General features: G+C 48.5%; 3 protein-coding genes across 12 annotated transcripts in view; 2 read left to right on the top strand and 1 right to left on the bottom strand.

The window, feature by feature from the left end:
• LOC143154360 (uncharacterized) overlaps positions 1-7,718 on the top strand; it is a 109,266-nt gene extending 101,548 nt beyond the window's left edge. For all 6 annotated transcript variants that reach the window (XM_076326447.1, XM_076326454.1, XM_076326453.1 and 3 more), the window contains one exon: positions 258-7,718. In XM_076326447.1, coding sequence (XP_076182562.1) covers positions 258-606 — 349 coding nt within the window. In that variant the 3' untranslated portion in view covers positions 607-7,718. The remainder of the gene's footprint in view (positions 1-257) is intronic.
• A 656-nt stretch (positions 7,719-8,374) lies between these two features.
• Positions 8,375-11,403, top strand: LOC143154272 (alkaline phosphatase). 3 transcript variants are annotated; one of them, XR_012994036.1, is made up of 9 exons: positions 8,375-8,511; positions 9,182-9,384; positions 9,465-9,657; positions 9,732-9,895; positions 9,981-10,328; positions 10,395-10,593; positions 10,657-10,875; positions 10,954-11,184; positions 11,253-11,403. XR_012994036.1 is itself a non-coding variant. In XM_076326228.1 (8 exons), exons 1-8 carry the CDS (start codon positions 8,445-8,447, stop codon positions 11,127-11,129), a joined length of 1,569 nt encoding a protein of 522 aa, XP_076182343.1. In that variant the 5' UTR covers positions 8,375-8,444; the 3' UTR covers positions 11,130-11,403. The 3 variants fall into 3 exon arrangements, 2 of the variants coding, with proteins under 2 accessions (XP_076182343.1, XP_076182344.1); XM_076326228.1 differs by having other exon boundaries at positions 10,954-11,403; XM_076326229.1 differs by lacking the exon at positions 8,375-8,511 and adding an exon at positions 8,526-9,087 and having other exon boundaries at positions 10,954-11,403.
• LOC143154273 (uncharacterized) lies at positions 11,377-14,859 on the bottom strand. 3 transcript variants are annotated; one of them, XM_076326230.1, is made up of 3 exons: positions 14,179-14,859; positions 12,786-13,009; positions 11,377-12,655 (listed from the first exon to the last, which is right to left on the bottom strand). In XM_076326230.1, exons 2-3 carry the CDS (start codon positions 12,868-12,870, stop codon positions 12,048-12,050), a joined length of 693 nt encoding a protein of 230 aa, XP_076182345.1. In that variant the 5' UTR covers positions 12,871-13,009; positions 14,179-14,859; the 3' UTR covers positions 11,377-12,047. The 3 variants fall into 3 exon arrangements, with proteins under 3 accessions (XP_076182345.1, XP_076182348.1, XP_076182347.1); XM_076326233.1 differs by lacking the exon at positions 14,179-14,859 and adding an exon at positions 13,532-13,671; XM_076326232.1 differs by lacking the exon at positions 14,179-14,859 and adding an exon at positions 13,412-13,541.
• Between the last annotated feature and the right edge of the window lie 918 nt (positions 14,860-15,777).

The following is a 15,777-nucleotide window of genomic DNA, read 5'->3' as shown; positions in this document are numbered from 1 at the left end:
ACCCGGCCCGAAATACCAAATCCGAATCTAATCCACACCTAACGTATCCGACCTATCTGGCCAGAACTGGCGTACATATCTAATCCAGTGCTCGGTACAATTAACCGAAACCTGGCATACTATATCTAGGCTACTTAGACCCAACGTACCTAACTACACCTACTCCAGACCTAACCGACCGAAACATTTACACCGTTCCACTGGCAAATCGTTGCTCCATCCTTTTGCAACGTATATTCGCAATTTTTGCTCCGCAGATGTGCTCAAAAAATCGTAACTCAACTAGAGACATCGCCGAGTCCTAGGGGCTCGACCAGCGGGGCCACCTCGACATCCGCGGCGTTAGCGAGGACGTCGACCAAGAGACCTCAATCGACGCCAAAGTTGTCGGTTGTCCAAGAGGTACAGAAATCGAAGAAGGAGAAGGAAAGAGAGAAGGAGCGCGAGAAGGCGGAGAAGGCTCGTCAGAAGGAGGAGGAGAAAGCGGAGAAGACCAGACAGAAGGAGGCAAAAAAACTGGCCAAGGAGGAGAAGAAGAGAGCCAAGAAGGAGGCAAAAGCGAGGAGAAAGGAGGCCGAGGAGGCTCTCCTCAGAGAAGAAAAGTAGTCTTCTGTCGAGTAGGAACAACGTAGAGTTCAGAGTGATCGATAACGTATTCCAAAAACCCGGACGACTCTCGATCCCGATGGGACGAAGGATTTCGAATACACTTTTGATCTCGCCGCTCTCGGGATTCGTTCAAGATGAACCGCGAGCCCAGTCGTTACTCGAATCGAACGTTCACGCGCGTTTTCTAATTCGTAGAGTCCAAGTAGATCAATTCCCGCGTGCGCGTCTCCTCCGATCACTTGGAATCGAGGCTGGACACCCTCACCGTTTAACCTACCGTTTCGTTTCGGGGAGAAAAGTACCGTTGCTTCGTTTGCCGGACAATTAGGATAAGCCGTTTTAACGTTTTATAAAAAAAAAAAAAAAAAAGAAGAAGAGCCCGGGTTACGTGTTTGCGACGCATCTTGAACGAACAACAATCCCGGGAGGGTAGCGTACGTATAGCGGCGGTAGAAAAGTTATACCTAAGAAAACCTAGAAGCGGCCAAACTTAGTAACCTGTCATATCGAGTTATCGCGGACTAATAATACTAATCGATAGGAAGACTCGAGAGCGTAGCGGCTACGTTGCTATTGTTTCATTGATCGCGCAATCTTCACGCTCCGACCCCCTCCCCACTCAACGCCCACCACTTTCGCCCGAACGTTTCCTTTTTTCGGAACGGTAACCGCGCAACCTTTATCGTTCATTTTTTTTACAGAGACCTATTTTTCAACTCTGCTTCGCAAACAAATACCTACTCCGCGGAGATAGTTTATTTCGCAGTTGATCACCACCGGGCAGTACCGAGAAGAACCCGTTCCTCCGGTCGATTCGAACTAGTCATCGTTTTCGGATCCTGTTCGGAACACTCTACCCAGCACCGTCCCCCTACCGCCCCCTACCTCTCGTACCCAGGTACAAAACTAAACGACGAAACTGGCCGAACGAGGAAAATCAAACGCGACCGTTCTACGAAAGCGTGCTGCGCTAATTTTAGCGGCTACCGAGAGACAACGCGGAAACGCTTCTTTCGCTTTCGTCCCCCGCCCGCCAATTTATTTCACCGCTCTCTCCGCGAGGAAAGAGTTCGTTCCACTCCGGGCTGGCGGGCGAGAATCGCGTACGCGAAGATAGCCTAAATCGAGGAACGCGGAAACGGGTGTCCGTTCCGCGACGAAGATAGTTTTAAATCATAGTACAATACGATACAGGTAAACGACGAAAGCAGTGCACTCTCGAGTGCGGTGCGTGTCTCGTTACCGACTCCGTGATTACCGTAGATGCGTAGCGTTTCACGAATCGATTCGTTGATTCCTCTTCTCTCGCTCGAGACGCGGCTCGAGAGACTCGATTGATCGATCGGCTACTTACACAACTATCGACCCTTCGCCACGTTACCCTAATCGCCGTTTGAGACGTCGCGGCCCTTTTACTGGCCAACGCGGAGCGGGCTCACCGGTTCAACTTTCTCGGCTTTATTCGTATTCGCGTACACCCGAGCGTTATTCCGATAAAAAGAGTCGAAGAAGTTTTTCGCGGTGTTCGATTCGTTCTACGCTCGGATTGAAATTTACCGATCGCTCGGAGCGGTTTATCGGTGGCCTTGAGGGGATTCGGAATTTTTTACGCGAAACATTCGATTTTCGTTGTTTCGCGTACCGAGACGAGTTTCCACCGAAGACGGATTGTCCAGTTGAAGGGCTACGAAGCAACAGCGACAGTGAGAGAAAACGTATACGTATAAGCGTAGTACACGTAACGTTGTACGCGCGAAATGCGATTTAAAAGGAAAATGATTCGAATATCACGAGTATACGATTAACGATAACGAGACTAATCCGCGATCGGACCTCTTTCGAACTGTTCACCCTCTGCCCAACCGCCCCCTTTTTCAACCCTTTGGTGCTGCGAGCGACGCTGGATAAAATAATCCTCTATGGAATTAATAACGGACGAACCGGTGATAGTTTGTCTTTCGGTGTAATTAATTTGAATGTCGCTCGATGTACGATAAAGGAGAATCGTTGAAAAGACAGCGTCGCTCGCGTGCCAACTCGAGCAACCAAAAATCAAAAGCAATTTTTTCACAACGACGACGACGACGACGACGACGACGACGACGACGACGACGACGACGACGACGACGACGAGCACGACGAGCACGACGAGCACGACGAGCACGACGAGCACGACGACGATATTAGAAAGAGTCGCGATATAAAAGTAGAGGGAGAGCAGCCGAGAAGAAGGGACTAAAGAGTGCGATACGAGAACGGAACGAGCACCGGATCGAGTAATAGGATGAACTTGCGATCGAACGAAAATCTTTCTCGTTTCCGTATATTTCCGTTGTTCGGTTCCTCCGCTTGTTCCTTGCGCTCGAAACGTTCGTCCTCGTTCGACTTGACCTAATTTACGCACTGCCGGGAACATTTTCTTTTTCAACGATCGGAAAGAAAAGGGTCACAGTCACAGTCACAGTCACAGTCACAGTCGGCTGCGTGGCCGAAAGAATAAGCCGAAGCTCGTGCGCGACGAACGGGGGAACGAAGCCATCGTGGCTGGGAGTAACGGGTGTTCCGGTACCAGCTTCCCCGGTTTCTTGCACACGGAGTTCGATGATTTCTCGGGCCACGCTGGTCAACGGAAAGGGCGCACCGTGTTCTCAAGATCGAGCGGAACGATATTCCGAGCAGTTCGTTCGTCGATTCAAAGTATTCTTCTCGCGTGCAAACGATCGAGAAAGTCTCCAAGTTCTTCGCTATTCGGACGAGCTCGTTACGCCACTTTTAGACGAACTCCGCCGAGGATGATCGCTCCAAGTTCCAGCGGCGCGTTCCACGGAACGCGACCAAGGAACTCGACGAGCCGAATTTCTTGTATCCGGGGAGAACATCGCGCACATATCAGTAGTAATTAGTACATTTTAATTGGCGTCCTTGCTTGAACTTCATCCTCGAGGACGCCCCTCTGTCCAAGAGTCGGGAATTCGACGACTCCGGACGATGAAGTTGACTCAACGTCGCTGCTAATTAGCGTGTAATGTAGACTGTCAATTATTACCTGTTACATCAGTTTCATCTATAACAAGTTGAACATTGTCGACGTTTCACGAAGAGGAAGGCATCGTGCAGGTTAGCGGCGACGATTCTCCGTGACGTTGGGACGACCGCTCCGATGTTTCCTCTCTTTCGAAGGGGTTCGAGTTTTAGCCACCGAGCAGACCGTACACGGTCACATCTACGAGTACTTTATTTTATTTATAATTATCTATACACATCGCATAGAATTCTCTTTCTCTCGTATTCAATTTCGTTTCTCTTCCTTTTTTATTTTTCTTACGTCCTCCTTGACGTCTTCGAGGCCTTGCGTTTCATTCCGGTGGCTAAAGACGAAGATCTCACGGAACCGCTTTGCTTCCCGATTTCGAGCGACAACACTGGGACTCGAAGCACTCGAAGCACTCGAAAGCGGGCCGCGGGTAGCGAATTCTACCTCGAACCGAAGTCATTTAAAGATCAATGACTCTCGCCGCGTAAATCTAGCGTCGAGTTTGCAAAAATTGACGCTCCGAATCGGGAATTATCGCGTGCGGAGATTTCCAAAGGCAACGTAACTCTTTGCACTTTGACGAGCGTTCGCGAAATTTGGAATACTTGGACGAAAAGAATTGAACCGCAAAGAGTTAAACAGGCCTGCGTATTCGTGGAGTTCCAAAAACGAGAATTCTCCGACGAAACCTTGGCTGGAATCCCACAGAATGCGGAAAGAGAAAGTCCCAAAGCTGGAACGGAAGAACGTCGAGAGAATCCTCGTGTGTTCCGAACAATTCCGAATCATTTCGTTGCATTCGCGAGACTTTCTCGAATCCAAAGAGAAGGATGGAAACTAAGAATGTGAAAAAGCAATGTCGAGCGAGCGGCCGAGGGATCGCAAAGAGAGAAAGAGAGCCAGCGTGTAAGAGAGAGAGAGAGAGTTAGAACGAGTGTTTTCTGCCATCGTAAAGTCAATTTTATCGTGTAGGTGTGTACGTGCATTGTTTCGAGTAACGCGGGCGCTGCAGGTGGATATTTTGGCGAGATGCGGTATACGTAGGTGGGCAGCGATTCGAAGACAAAGCGAGGAAACGAATAGGTTTAATAGACCGGTGTCAACGTTGAAGTCTTGAGACGTTCACGGCCGTTGTGTTCGCTACTATTACTGTAACTCGACCGCGAGCAACTGGCCCCGCAAGGTCTGCGTTATGTTTAGCTCGGTCTCCCAATGCGCTGCGTCGAGTACAGCCGTGCATCTAACCGTCGACGAACGACGAGGGAACGCGGTATATCCCTTAAGCGGCGTACGCACTTGGAGCGAGAGCTTCGTGCGCGATCTATGCTCGAGACCCGAGTCATAGTCACCCGATCCAAAGAAATACACGTGATCGACCTACGATCGAGAAAGGACCGACGCGTTCCTATTCTACCGTCGCACGAATTCCGCGCGAACAACGTCTCTCTTTACCGATTTGTCTCGCGTTCGATGCAAACGCATCGATAACTTTGCACCGCGAAACTCCGCAACAAGTATGCACGAGGCTTAAAACCGTTGCTCGTATCTAGAGTGTTCCGGGGAGCGAGAAAGTAATCTATAACGACCGATTCCTTGCGACCTGGTTATAGTCTAGGTTTCCGGATGTTATTTGTGTCTGTATTAAACGTTACGACGTCTAACGGCCACCTAGTCCGGTCTGCCGACTTGAACAGGGATCAATGATGCACCGATATCGCGATACTAGCAGCTCGAACGAAAAAGGCCACACCTGGGTCCAAACAAACCCGTAATTACACCTTGCGCGAGTATCTCGAATAAAAATTCCATTATTTTCTCGTAACTTGTTTCGTATCTAAAGAAACTCGTATCGACGGTATAAATTAGCGATGTAAGAGTATCTGGGCCTGAAAGGACCCACGAGTGGCAAGACGATGGTTAAGAATTTCTTCGACGTTTGTTCGAACACGAGAAGCAGAAATATCGAAGAATTCGTCGGTGTACTTGTTTCGTAGGATTACCAGCGACGGTAACGTTAATCGATAGGTTACGTTAGGACTGGTTCGTAGCGAGCGAACGTCCCAGAGAAAAGTAAGTTTGGAGCTCCGGTCACCAGTCACCGCTATGGCGTTCAACGTGTCGATCGAATCGAGTCCTCGATTCGAAAAAAAAATAGGGCTCCGATGTATTATACTTCTTCGACGAACCATTCGTAACGCTTGCATCTTTGCGTTCTGGTTGCTGGTTGCCGATATGGACGGAATAACCTTCGATACGGACACGATACGAGGGAGAAATCTTGATCCGGTAATAGTAGCGTCGATTTTGCAAAAAAATTTTATCCGAACGAAGATCCGTCGAAAACTGTTGACGCGAGTCTCGTTGAAAAGACTCCAAGACTAGAGTTTCTTCGGTTCGTTGCACGACTATGGGCGAAGGGAAACTATTTAAGGGGAAAAAGATACCTAAAATACCCAAGAGAGAAACCGTTGGCAATAATACGCAACTTAAGGAAAACGAAAGAAAGTAGCTGAAGGGCGAACGATCGAGCGGCGTCTGTAATCGATACAGCGATAGGCGACGCGCGTGTATCGCGTTAACGCGTACAGAGGGCAACTTTATTGTACTTTATCGTGTAAGAGAGATTCGTAGAGAGTTTATATTAGGCCAATTGTCACAGCGAGAGTTCTATGATAGCGATGTTTTTTCCCAACTAGTGTTGCGGTTAACCGTTTCGGCTGTTCGAGGTCTGTCCGTTCGAACTCTTCGGCAGCTAATCGACCGATTTCGTTGCTTCCTCTTCCGTATCGATCGTCGAATGTCCGTACGTTCGTTTATCAACAATCGATCTGTCCACGTGTCCACTCGAGGGTGTTCTTCGCCAGTGGGAAACCAGTGCGTTCTCGGAACGATTCTCGAACGTGTTCCTCGTCGATGGAGACCGCTCGACTTTGAAAAGCAGTCTCCATCGACGAGAAACACTCCGAAGAGGAACTCGCGACAGTTTCACCCTCGAATGTTATTTGCACGTGCAAATATGATACGCGTGGATGAATGTAGTTTTACGCGTGGCACGGGTACGGAGATTCATCGACTCCGATCGAAGAGACGATCGGTGAAATACGACAAACGTAAATGGAAGAAACGGTACACCGATACAGCGGTGAGAGCGGTGAGAGCGGTGACAGCGGTGACCGTAGAACAGCCGTAACGGTTCGCCACGACTATAGGCACAAGTGATCGTGTCGCGTTCCAGCGTAATACTCGCGTAACGATTGCCGTTGATGATGAGTTCGCGTTTGTACGATCGTTTGATAACACGCCACCCGACAAGAGGAGGAGATACCTCAGCTCCGGTGCCGATTCAAAATATGCCCGCGTAGATCCGTAAAAGATTTTACTTCGTTTGCGCAGGAAATTCACCGTGTACCGTGTCTCCCGATTGGCCAAACATGGACTACTACCATCGGACTGCCGATGCCTGCCTAATTTCTTTTTATCGAAGAAACTCCATCTTTTCGACGGTAGACGATATAGTTACATTCGACTTTAAATTCGGCCAAAGGGTAACAGAATCAATGTCGAAGGTTACCGACGCAAAGAAGCGGGTCTCGCGGTGAAAAATCAAAATTTACAAACTTCTATACACTGTGCGTTGTCGAGCACCGCTGCGATCGCGGGAAACGTTTTAAGCGTGTTACGGATGCGATACGATGGTACAGCGGGAACCCCGCTTCTTCGTGGATCCTTCGACGAATAAAACGTGAAAAGCGATGATTAACGTTCGCGTCGTAGTGGATACATTCGACAATTAGAAAACGTGTAGGTTTATCCTGGTTTTTCTACTGCGCGTTTCCCAGAGAAACGGATCCTCGTCTCCGAAACGCGCGTTCTAGCCAACACCAGCGACGATGTAAAAATGAACGAGTACTTGGACAGTTGATTTTATCGAGTCTATTTTTAGTAGTTTTCTTTAATGTCGAACGCGCGAAAGGAGGAAAGAATTCTTCTACAAAAATTGTATTACGCGATGTGTTACGATCTGTACGAACAGACAATGAATATGAACAAAAATCAAATAAAACGTTACAATGAATATTGGCTGAATCAATTCGGTCCCTTCGTGTCGCGCCGCGTTCTTTCGTTGAATGGATATTTAGGAATGAACCGAAAGAAGCTTTTTTCTTTGCTTCGTTGATTCGTTAAAAATAAACATCCACGTGTGTGCGCGCGCGCGCGCGCGTGTGAATTGGTTGGTGTTAAGAACAAGAACGAACAGAACGGAAGATAAATTATTTCAACGATACTCTTCGAATTGAAAGAGCGACGTTGGAAATGGAAATCGGGAGAAAAATATCTGTGTTGAATAGTGGTATTTAAAAATTGAATCGGTAGGAGTGAAGAGAGGAAAAAGTAGTTATCGTAGGTGGATAAAAATGTGCATACATCGAGTATACGTAGCGACTAAGATTATTTTCAAAGTTACACTTCGTATCTGATACCGATAGCTTGTATATACGATCTTAACGAGTTACCAGAACGGTTGGAGCATTCGCGACGAATAATTCCCATTGGCCGTTTTCTTTATTGTCGGCGAGGATAGCCAACTTCACCCGACATTTTGTTTCACGCTGCAACGGTAAGAAAAGAGTTCTTCTTTACCGATATGTCCCTAACGAAGAGATATTACGAGTTATCGCAGGCAAGTTGTTACGAAGGTCACCGTTTTTCTTGGCAGTTGCGTTCGACGTACCCCGTTATTAACATCTATTTGTGACGTGCGGGCAAGAAATACCGAAAGAAGATACTCGAAAAATTAACAATGAGGCGTTTTATGTCATGCTTTGGCATTCTTCTGATAGGAATCGCTAACGCAACGATCAAAGAAGGTATATTTATATATTTTTGTTCATTTATTCGTTACCAGCGGATAATTCCCCTTTAACTCCGAGAGTAAGAAATCTCGAGACCGAGGAAGAAAGAGTCTACGTAAATGTAAGTAAGAAAAATGCTGATAGAGAAAAGAATAGACGTGAGAAAAAGAGAGAGAAAGAAGAAAAGAAAAGTGCAATTCACGTATCGCAAAGATCGTGCAGCGTTTAAATAGAGGAAACGAATACTGCTCGAAGGTCTTGCAAGATCTGCGCCGACATATTGAATTCATCGACACGTGTACTGTGATCAGCCACGGCATCTCGCAAACACTGAAACCGACAACATTCTCGGACGATAATGTAGTTTGAACTCGATTCACCGTCTACCAGTTCACACGATAAACTGCAACGATGTTTTATCGTAATTAACATCGAAACCGAAAACGTGCATGCAAACTTTCACAGAATAATCAAGCCACGACTCGCCACCGAAACATGCATTTATCTTCCTTTACGTACCGTTATCTCTTGTCGATTCCGTATCTGTCCCAATTCGTTATCGCTACTCGTAGCGGCCATTCTCGCGCGTGCGTAAGTATCTACGTATATGTACACGAATTCATTTCCATGGAACTTTCGAACGACCGTTGACGCATATTTACTCGACTCTTTTTGACTCGTGTAGATACTAATTATTGGCGCGCATTGTCGGAAAAGGAACTGAAAGAAGCTCTCTCGAACAAGTTGAACGCGAACAAAGCGAGAAACGTGATCGTCTTCGTGGGCGATGGCATGAGTCCCGATACCGTAACCGCCAGCAGGATTTATCGTGGCGGTGAAGCCAGTTATCTAGCGTGGGAAAAGTTTCCGCATATAGGAATTCTTAAGGTCCGAAGATTGCTATTTTCGGTAACGTAAAATTCCTTCGCGAGCGAAAGGTTGCTAATTCGTGTATACCGTTACGCTAGACGTACAACGTCGACAAACAAGTACCGGACTCGGCGTCGACGGCAACGGCACTGTTCGGCGGCGTGAAAACGAATCACGAAGTAGTGGGCGTTAACGCGAACGTACCACTGGGCGATTGCAACGCGAGTTTGAATACCGACAATCACGTGGACTCGATCGTATCGTGGGCCCAGGCTGCCGGTAAAGACACAGGTCAGTGACAGAGATATCGACACGAACACGAAACCGAGCTCCGGGTCAATAAAGAGGGCAAACCCGATTCATAGGTTTCGTAACGACTACCCGAGTGACTCACGCAACTCCCGCACCTTTGTACGCGCACGCCGCGAACAGGAGATGGGAATGCGAGTCGGCAATGCAGAAAACCGATAACCGCTGTAAAGACATTGCGCGACAACTGGTGGAAAATCGACCAGGCAAAAATATCAAGGCAAAACGAAACGCGATATTACATTTAAACGCGTTCCCTCGCTCTTCGAAAGAAATTAACGCTTCTCCGTGATTTTGTCGACTAGGTGATCATGGGCGGAGGCAGACAAACGATGAAGTCGAATGCGACGGCTACGGAGTTCGATCCGATCGACACGTGGGCCTGTAAAAGACAGGACGGTCGAGATTTGATCGAAGAATGGAGACGGGACAAAGAATCCAGGAACTTGTTGTACAGCGTCGTTGAAAACAATGAACAATTGTCCCGGGTAAACACCCGCAAGGTGGACTATTTGTTAGGTATCTTTGCGAATGGTCACATCAGCATGGATTGGAACAGAGAGAAAGGTCCAAAGGGGCAACCGAGTCTCGAGCAGATGACCGTAACCGCGTTGAAAATTTTACAGAGATCGAAACACGGATACCTCCTAGTGGTAGCGATACTTGATCGATATAGATGAAATTTTCTCCTTCGTTGGGAGTACATCGAGTGGTTTCAGGTCGAAGGGGGACTTATCGACTTTGCTCATCATCGCGGTCACGCCGCTCAAGCGTTATTGGAAACCGTCAGACTCTCCGATGCTATCGACGCGACTTTGAAGATGATCGACACCGATGTTACTTTGGTTATCGTAACGAGCGATCACGCTCATTCGATGACCTTCAACGGATACAGCGATCGAGGCTCGAACGTTCTCGGTACGTTATTCTCCAGTGGGGTTTCCGCTTTTGGGTAAAACGAATAACGAACGACAATTTCAGGTATCGCGCAAAAATCAAAGATCTACAATATTCCTTACACGGTGCTGACTTACAGCATCGGGGGACCGAACAATATCGCGTACACTGTGAAAAATAACGCATCGGTCAGGATCGACCCCTCTCTGGAAAATACGACATCGTTCACGTACAGCCAACAAGCCGCCATCGTATCCGACGAGGCCTATCACGGTGGCGGCGATGTAGCCGTCTACGCGATAGGTACGTAACGACTTTACTCGACTTTACTCGAAAGTCAAAGTCGATGGTAAACTTACGAACCGAATATTCGTTCTGTAGGTCCGTTTGCCCATCTATTTCACAGCGTGCACGAACAGAACTACGTTGCTCGCGTTATAGCGCACGCAGCCCGTATCGGGCCACGCTCGAACAGCGTCGGAAGCTACGGCTACGATGTCGCGATTCGCGTGTTTTTCTGCTACGGTGTGCTTCTGCTCTCTCACAACTGGCGGTAAACAATTTTCAAACGACCTACGGAGTGTACATATAGTAGTAACAGACCGTTATTGTGTAAGTAACATATATATTTAAAAAAAAAAAAAAAAAAAACCGACGTTACACATGTATCCTTAACGTAGTTAAGTAAGTGGGATAACAAGTGGCCGTGAAAAATCTACTCGGATCCACTTCATCACAGATTAGCCCAACTTCTTCGGTGGACGCACCGAGTCTCTTCAACAACGATCGAGCAACTCCGTGTGATATAATAAACAGTTCTTATCGCATGTATTTTTCCCTTAGGCTTTTTATCTTTTTCCTTTTTCTTCTTTCATATATACATATACAAACAAGTTAAAACAATTCTCAGTCTTCTGCTGCAGAGGATAAGGTGTTTCGCGATCGATACTTAGACGCTACGTTAAATTGCTCTGTTCGTAACAGCGTTAGAAAGTGACAATTTGCGGGATTACATTAAGATTTAAAAACAATTACAATTATGCGGGCGTTTAAGTATTTGCACGATATCCTTAAATAATTAAGGTAATTGAAAGTCACGGTCGCACGTCATCGTTTCCTATCCTCTAACGCGTCGCGACAACGGTCGCGCACGTTTCTATACCCGAACGGCATTGTACAAAAAGTATTATGGAATTGGCGTTCCGACAGAGTTTCGAACCAGAGATCCTACGAAGCTATCGAAGCGGATTGACAGGGGACAAAGAGTATCGACGAGCTAGTCTCGCGATAGCGAACCAACTCTCTTCGGTATCGTTCGAGCGTTCGAACGCGACGGGCGGGGGGGGGGGGGGGGGGGGTGAACATTGCTACGTAAACTAAGAGTCGCACGGTACTCTAGGTTCACCGTCTATTCAATGAACAGTCCGATCGCAGCGCGATGGAAAATAATGGAACGAGTGATAACAACCTACGGATCATTGCACTTTGTTCTTCTCGTACTTGGCGATGTGTGTCACGCTCTCGTGGAAGATGATTTTCAGCCAGATGCAGCCGAGGAACAGCAGGGCCGAGATGAGGAAGATGAAGCCTGGCGTGTATTTCCCAAAGATCGTCAGACCGAACAGACCGATCAATTGGAAGGCCAATAGCAACGGTGCGAAGTAAACGGCCAAGACCAGGAAGAGAGGGGTCTGTTTGGGTTTTTGCCGGTCGAATTTTGGAAATTTCGGCGCGGGTTTCCACTCGACGGACTCGACGGACTCGAAGGGCTCTACGGGCTCGACGAGCTCGACGAGCTCTACGGACTCTACGGTCTGCGCGGACTCCTGTGTCTGGAATTCGTCGTGACGAATGGCGCGAAGCAGGGACTGCCGAAAGTTTTTGTACAGAAAGAAGATCCTCGTTGTGATGCTTTCGAGGAGCTGACCGAAACACAGGTGCACCTTACAGGCGATGGGGTGCGACTTGGAGTTGTCGAACGAGTAGAGCAAATAAGGGAAGAGATTCAGATTCTGGCAGCAGTGACGGATCTTCTGCATCGATGCGTGACGAAACAGCATCGGCGGTCCGCTGTAGCTTCCATCTGTCGACAAAGAAACGCTCAATCGAAGCGACAAGAGTAATCGAGACGCAACGCGTTACGCGCATCGCGTAACTTCGAAACGACTACCACGGGTTAACGGAGCAAAGTTTCCGATTTTCAACTTCCTTACCTTTAAGCATATTAGAGACGCGTCCTACGAGAGTCTGTTTACCCACCGCGTCCTCCGTCTCCATCATTCCTGATACTTTCGACATGGCGCCCGAGGGGATTGCGTTACACGATAGGCCGATAATTTCGAGCGGTTCTCGTCCGTCGTTGATTCCTCGTATCGGTTGCGTTCTTTGCAGTCACTCCCGCTCGAAACGCGGTTGTAGCTGCTACTGGTGTTTCGTTCTGACAAAAAGAAAACAACAACGACTCGTTCGGTACATCGAATCGAACACTGGTAACGAAAACAAATATCAAGTATGTTTGGGTTAGCGAAACGAGACTCGGAACGGAGAACGTAACGTTTCTACCGGTTCCGTTGGAAACTTCTCTATCGCGACCGTTGACGGAACAGTGAATTTCGATTCGAGGATCGCTAATAAACGTTTCGATCGGCACTGAACGGACCTTCGAGTTTCGCGTTGCAGAAGCTGCGCGGTAGGAAAAAAGCCGTCACGGTCCGATAGCCCACACGACCCGAGATTAACGCACCAGCGGCAATTTCAGACGATCCGAAGCAATATCTTGGGGAATCGAACCGTGTATTCGAATTTTAAAACGCGACTGGTCGCGTTCACCTGGTCGTACCTTGGAGAGAACCGGTAGACCGCTTCGTAAACGTGTAAACGGCGCAAGAAGCATCGTCGATCCGTCGGATCGCCCTCGTAGGCGAGACACGGACCGAGGACGCGTGTCGGTGGTACGCACCGTTTCCCCAACGACGCAGACACGCTCGGTGACACACTCGGAGAACGGTCGAGTTGATCGTAACGTACTCTCCCGTGTCTCGTTTCCGTGCTCCCCTCCCGATTGTCGCGAATTAGCGACCGTCTCCGTACGCTCGATGGAACGGGTATACCGAACTCGGGACATACCGGAATCACGGCCAACTCGATATCCTTGCTCGCGACTGCCGACGCACGGCGCTCGATCTCGATTAACGCCAAACGAGGAGAGGAAAAAGTAGCCGGCCGTGTTCGATTCTCCGTACCTAAACTTCTATACCAGTTTCTCGAACACGGTGCAAAAAGAAGAACGCGTACCGAGAGCCCGTTGTCTTGGCAACGCGATCGCGCCAACTTGATGGTAATTCGGGACCGATCGAACCACGACAATTCCGTGTAAAATTGAAACCGGTGCCTTTCGACGGTCAATGCGCGCAACCTACAACGAGGTAAACAAAGGGGAATAAAGAAACGCGTCGGCCGACCCTCGAGAGCGAGTCTTGCGCTGGATGATAATTGGACGGCGGAAGCAGGGTGGATCGTCGTTGCGAACGAGACGAAACGACGTGCAGGAAATCCCGAGGAAGGAACGATGCGAGCTGGAAATTTCCGCGGTGGTTGGTAACTCACCTCGATGGGATCCGTTCTGTATTTACGCGAACGCTGTGTATAGCCGCGCGGCGGTTAGCGCCCATATAAACCGTTCGATTCCGCCGTTCCACCGGTTCGTTCGTCCAAGGTACGCGTCTAACTATATTTCTCGTAGAGATTGAGGACGACCGGGAACTCGCGAAATATGTCCATCCTTCGGTGCCTCGGAGATTTCCTTCGCGATCGATAAAACCGGTCACGAGCGATGCTACCGCGCAAACGTGTTACAAGAGGGTAGAAGCGAATCCAACCGGCACCGGAACCCTTCACCGACTACGACCAAACACAAACGACTGCGGCCAGACAACGGTGCGCAGCGCTACGTCGAGCGTAGCTCGAGTGGCGACCTCGCAGCTACGTAGCCAACCTACCAACCCGGCGCTTTCATTGGTCGCGGCCCGACACTCCTAAAGGTAGACGCACCAATTGCCGGAGGTTTTCGAACGATTCCCGCGGCGGCACTCGAAGAAACAAAAAGGGCTCTCTAACGGAAACGCGAGAACGGTCACGTACGTAAATCACCGAGTCACGAGGAAACCTCGTGATCTTTCGAAATCGAAACGAAATCGCCGACCCTTTGGACGGCCTCGATCACAGCTGTTGGCAACGCGCGGCAACGCAACCAACGCCCTTGCTCGGTCTACCGGTGCGTCGGGGCTAGCTTCGACGTTACTGAACCGTCCCCGGCTCGTCCGGCAACACGACCCGTCGGTAATAGATAATACCTGCGTTCTTACTCACCGGGAAGGAATCGAGAGGAGGGGCGAGTCCCGATGGTTGGTATCGATGCATCCTTGGAACAGAAGGGTTTAGAACCATTTTTTCGATCGGTGAAGTATATTTGAAAATCGAAGTAAATGCGCGAGAACGATACAGGGCCGACCGGTTCAACGTATCTTTTCTTTCATCTGTAACAACGACGTTACCCGAAAGGTTCGGTGTCGGTGATAAGTACGTTAAAAAACTGCGAAAATATTTCCCTATTTCTCGAAGCCGATATTAAACAATATTTACCACCGGATTGCATACTTTTTACCATTTGACGAGTTTCACGTTTATTGGACAAAGTTACGGAAATATTATTTCTTTCGGTTGAAAATGTACGGACAATGTTCTCGAGCTATTGACGCATTTCCACTCGTCTGTGTTGTCGTTTGTCCATAGTTTTTCCATCGCTACGAAAAAAAGATTAAAATGGTTTCGACCAAGTGGGATCGAGTTAACGGTTCCTTGACGTTGAAAACGGCACGATTTCGATTCGATACCGCGATGATCGCGACACGTGATCGCGAATAGTCGAGCCTAGCTCGGGCTAGGCGTTTAAGCACGTGTCCTCGCGGACGAAAGCGACGTTCAATTGTACCGCGCAGAATCTTAACTGTAGCGATACATCGGAATATTTGGACAAGTCCAAAGTTCACTCGTAATACGATTATCGAAATATGAAAATTTACAATCCCTGTCTCGTGGCCTTGAAGAACATCGACGTCGTTTGGTTACACTGCTCGACGAAATTGAGTATCGAGTAACTCGTCACGTGACGGTTGTCCAGGCTCGATTCGTGAACAATCAACGTCG

Source organism: Ptiloglossa arizonensis, chromosome 14 (assembly GCF_051014685.1).
Source record: "Ptiloglossa arizonensis isolate GNS036 chromosome 14, iyPtiAriz1_principal, whole genome shotgun sequence".
NCBI classification, from domain to species: domain Eukaryota; kingdom Metazoa; phylum Arthropoda; class Insecta; order Hymenoptera; family Colletidae; genus Ptiloglossa; species Ptiloglossa arizonensis.
Note: the sequence above shows the minus strand (reverse complement) of the source record. Positions and strands in the feature narration are given on the sequence as shown.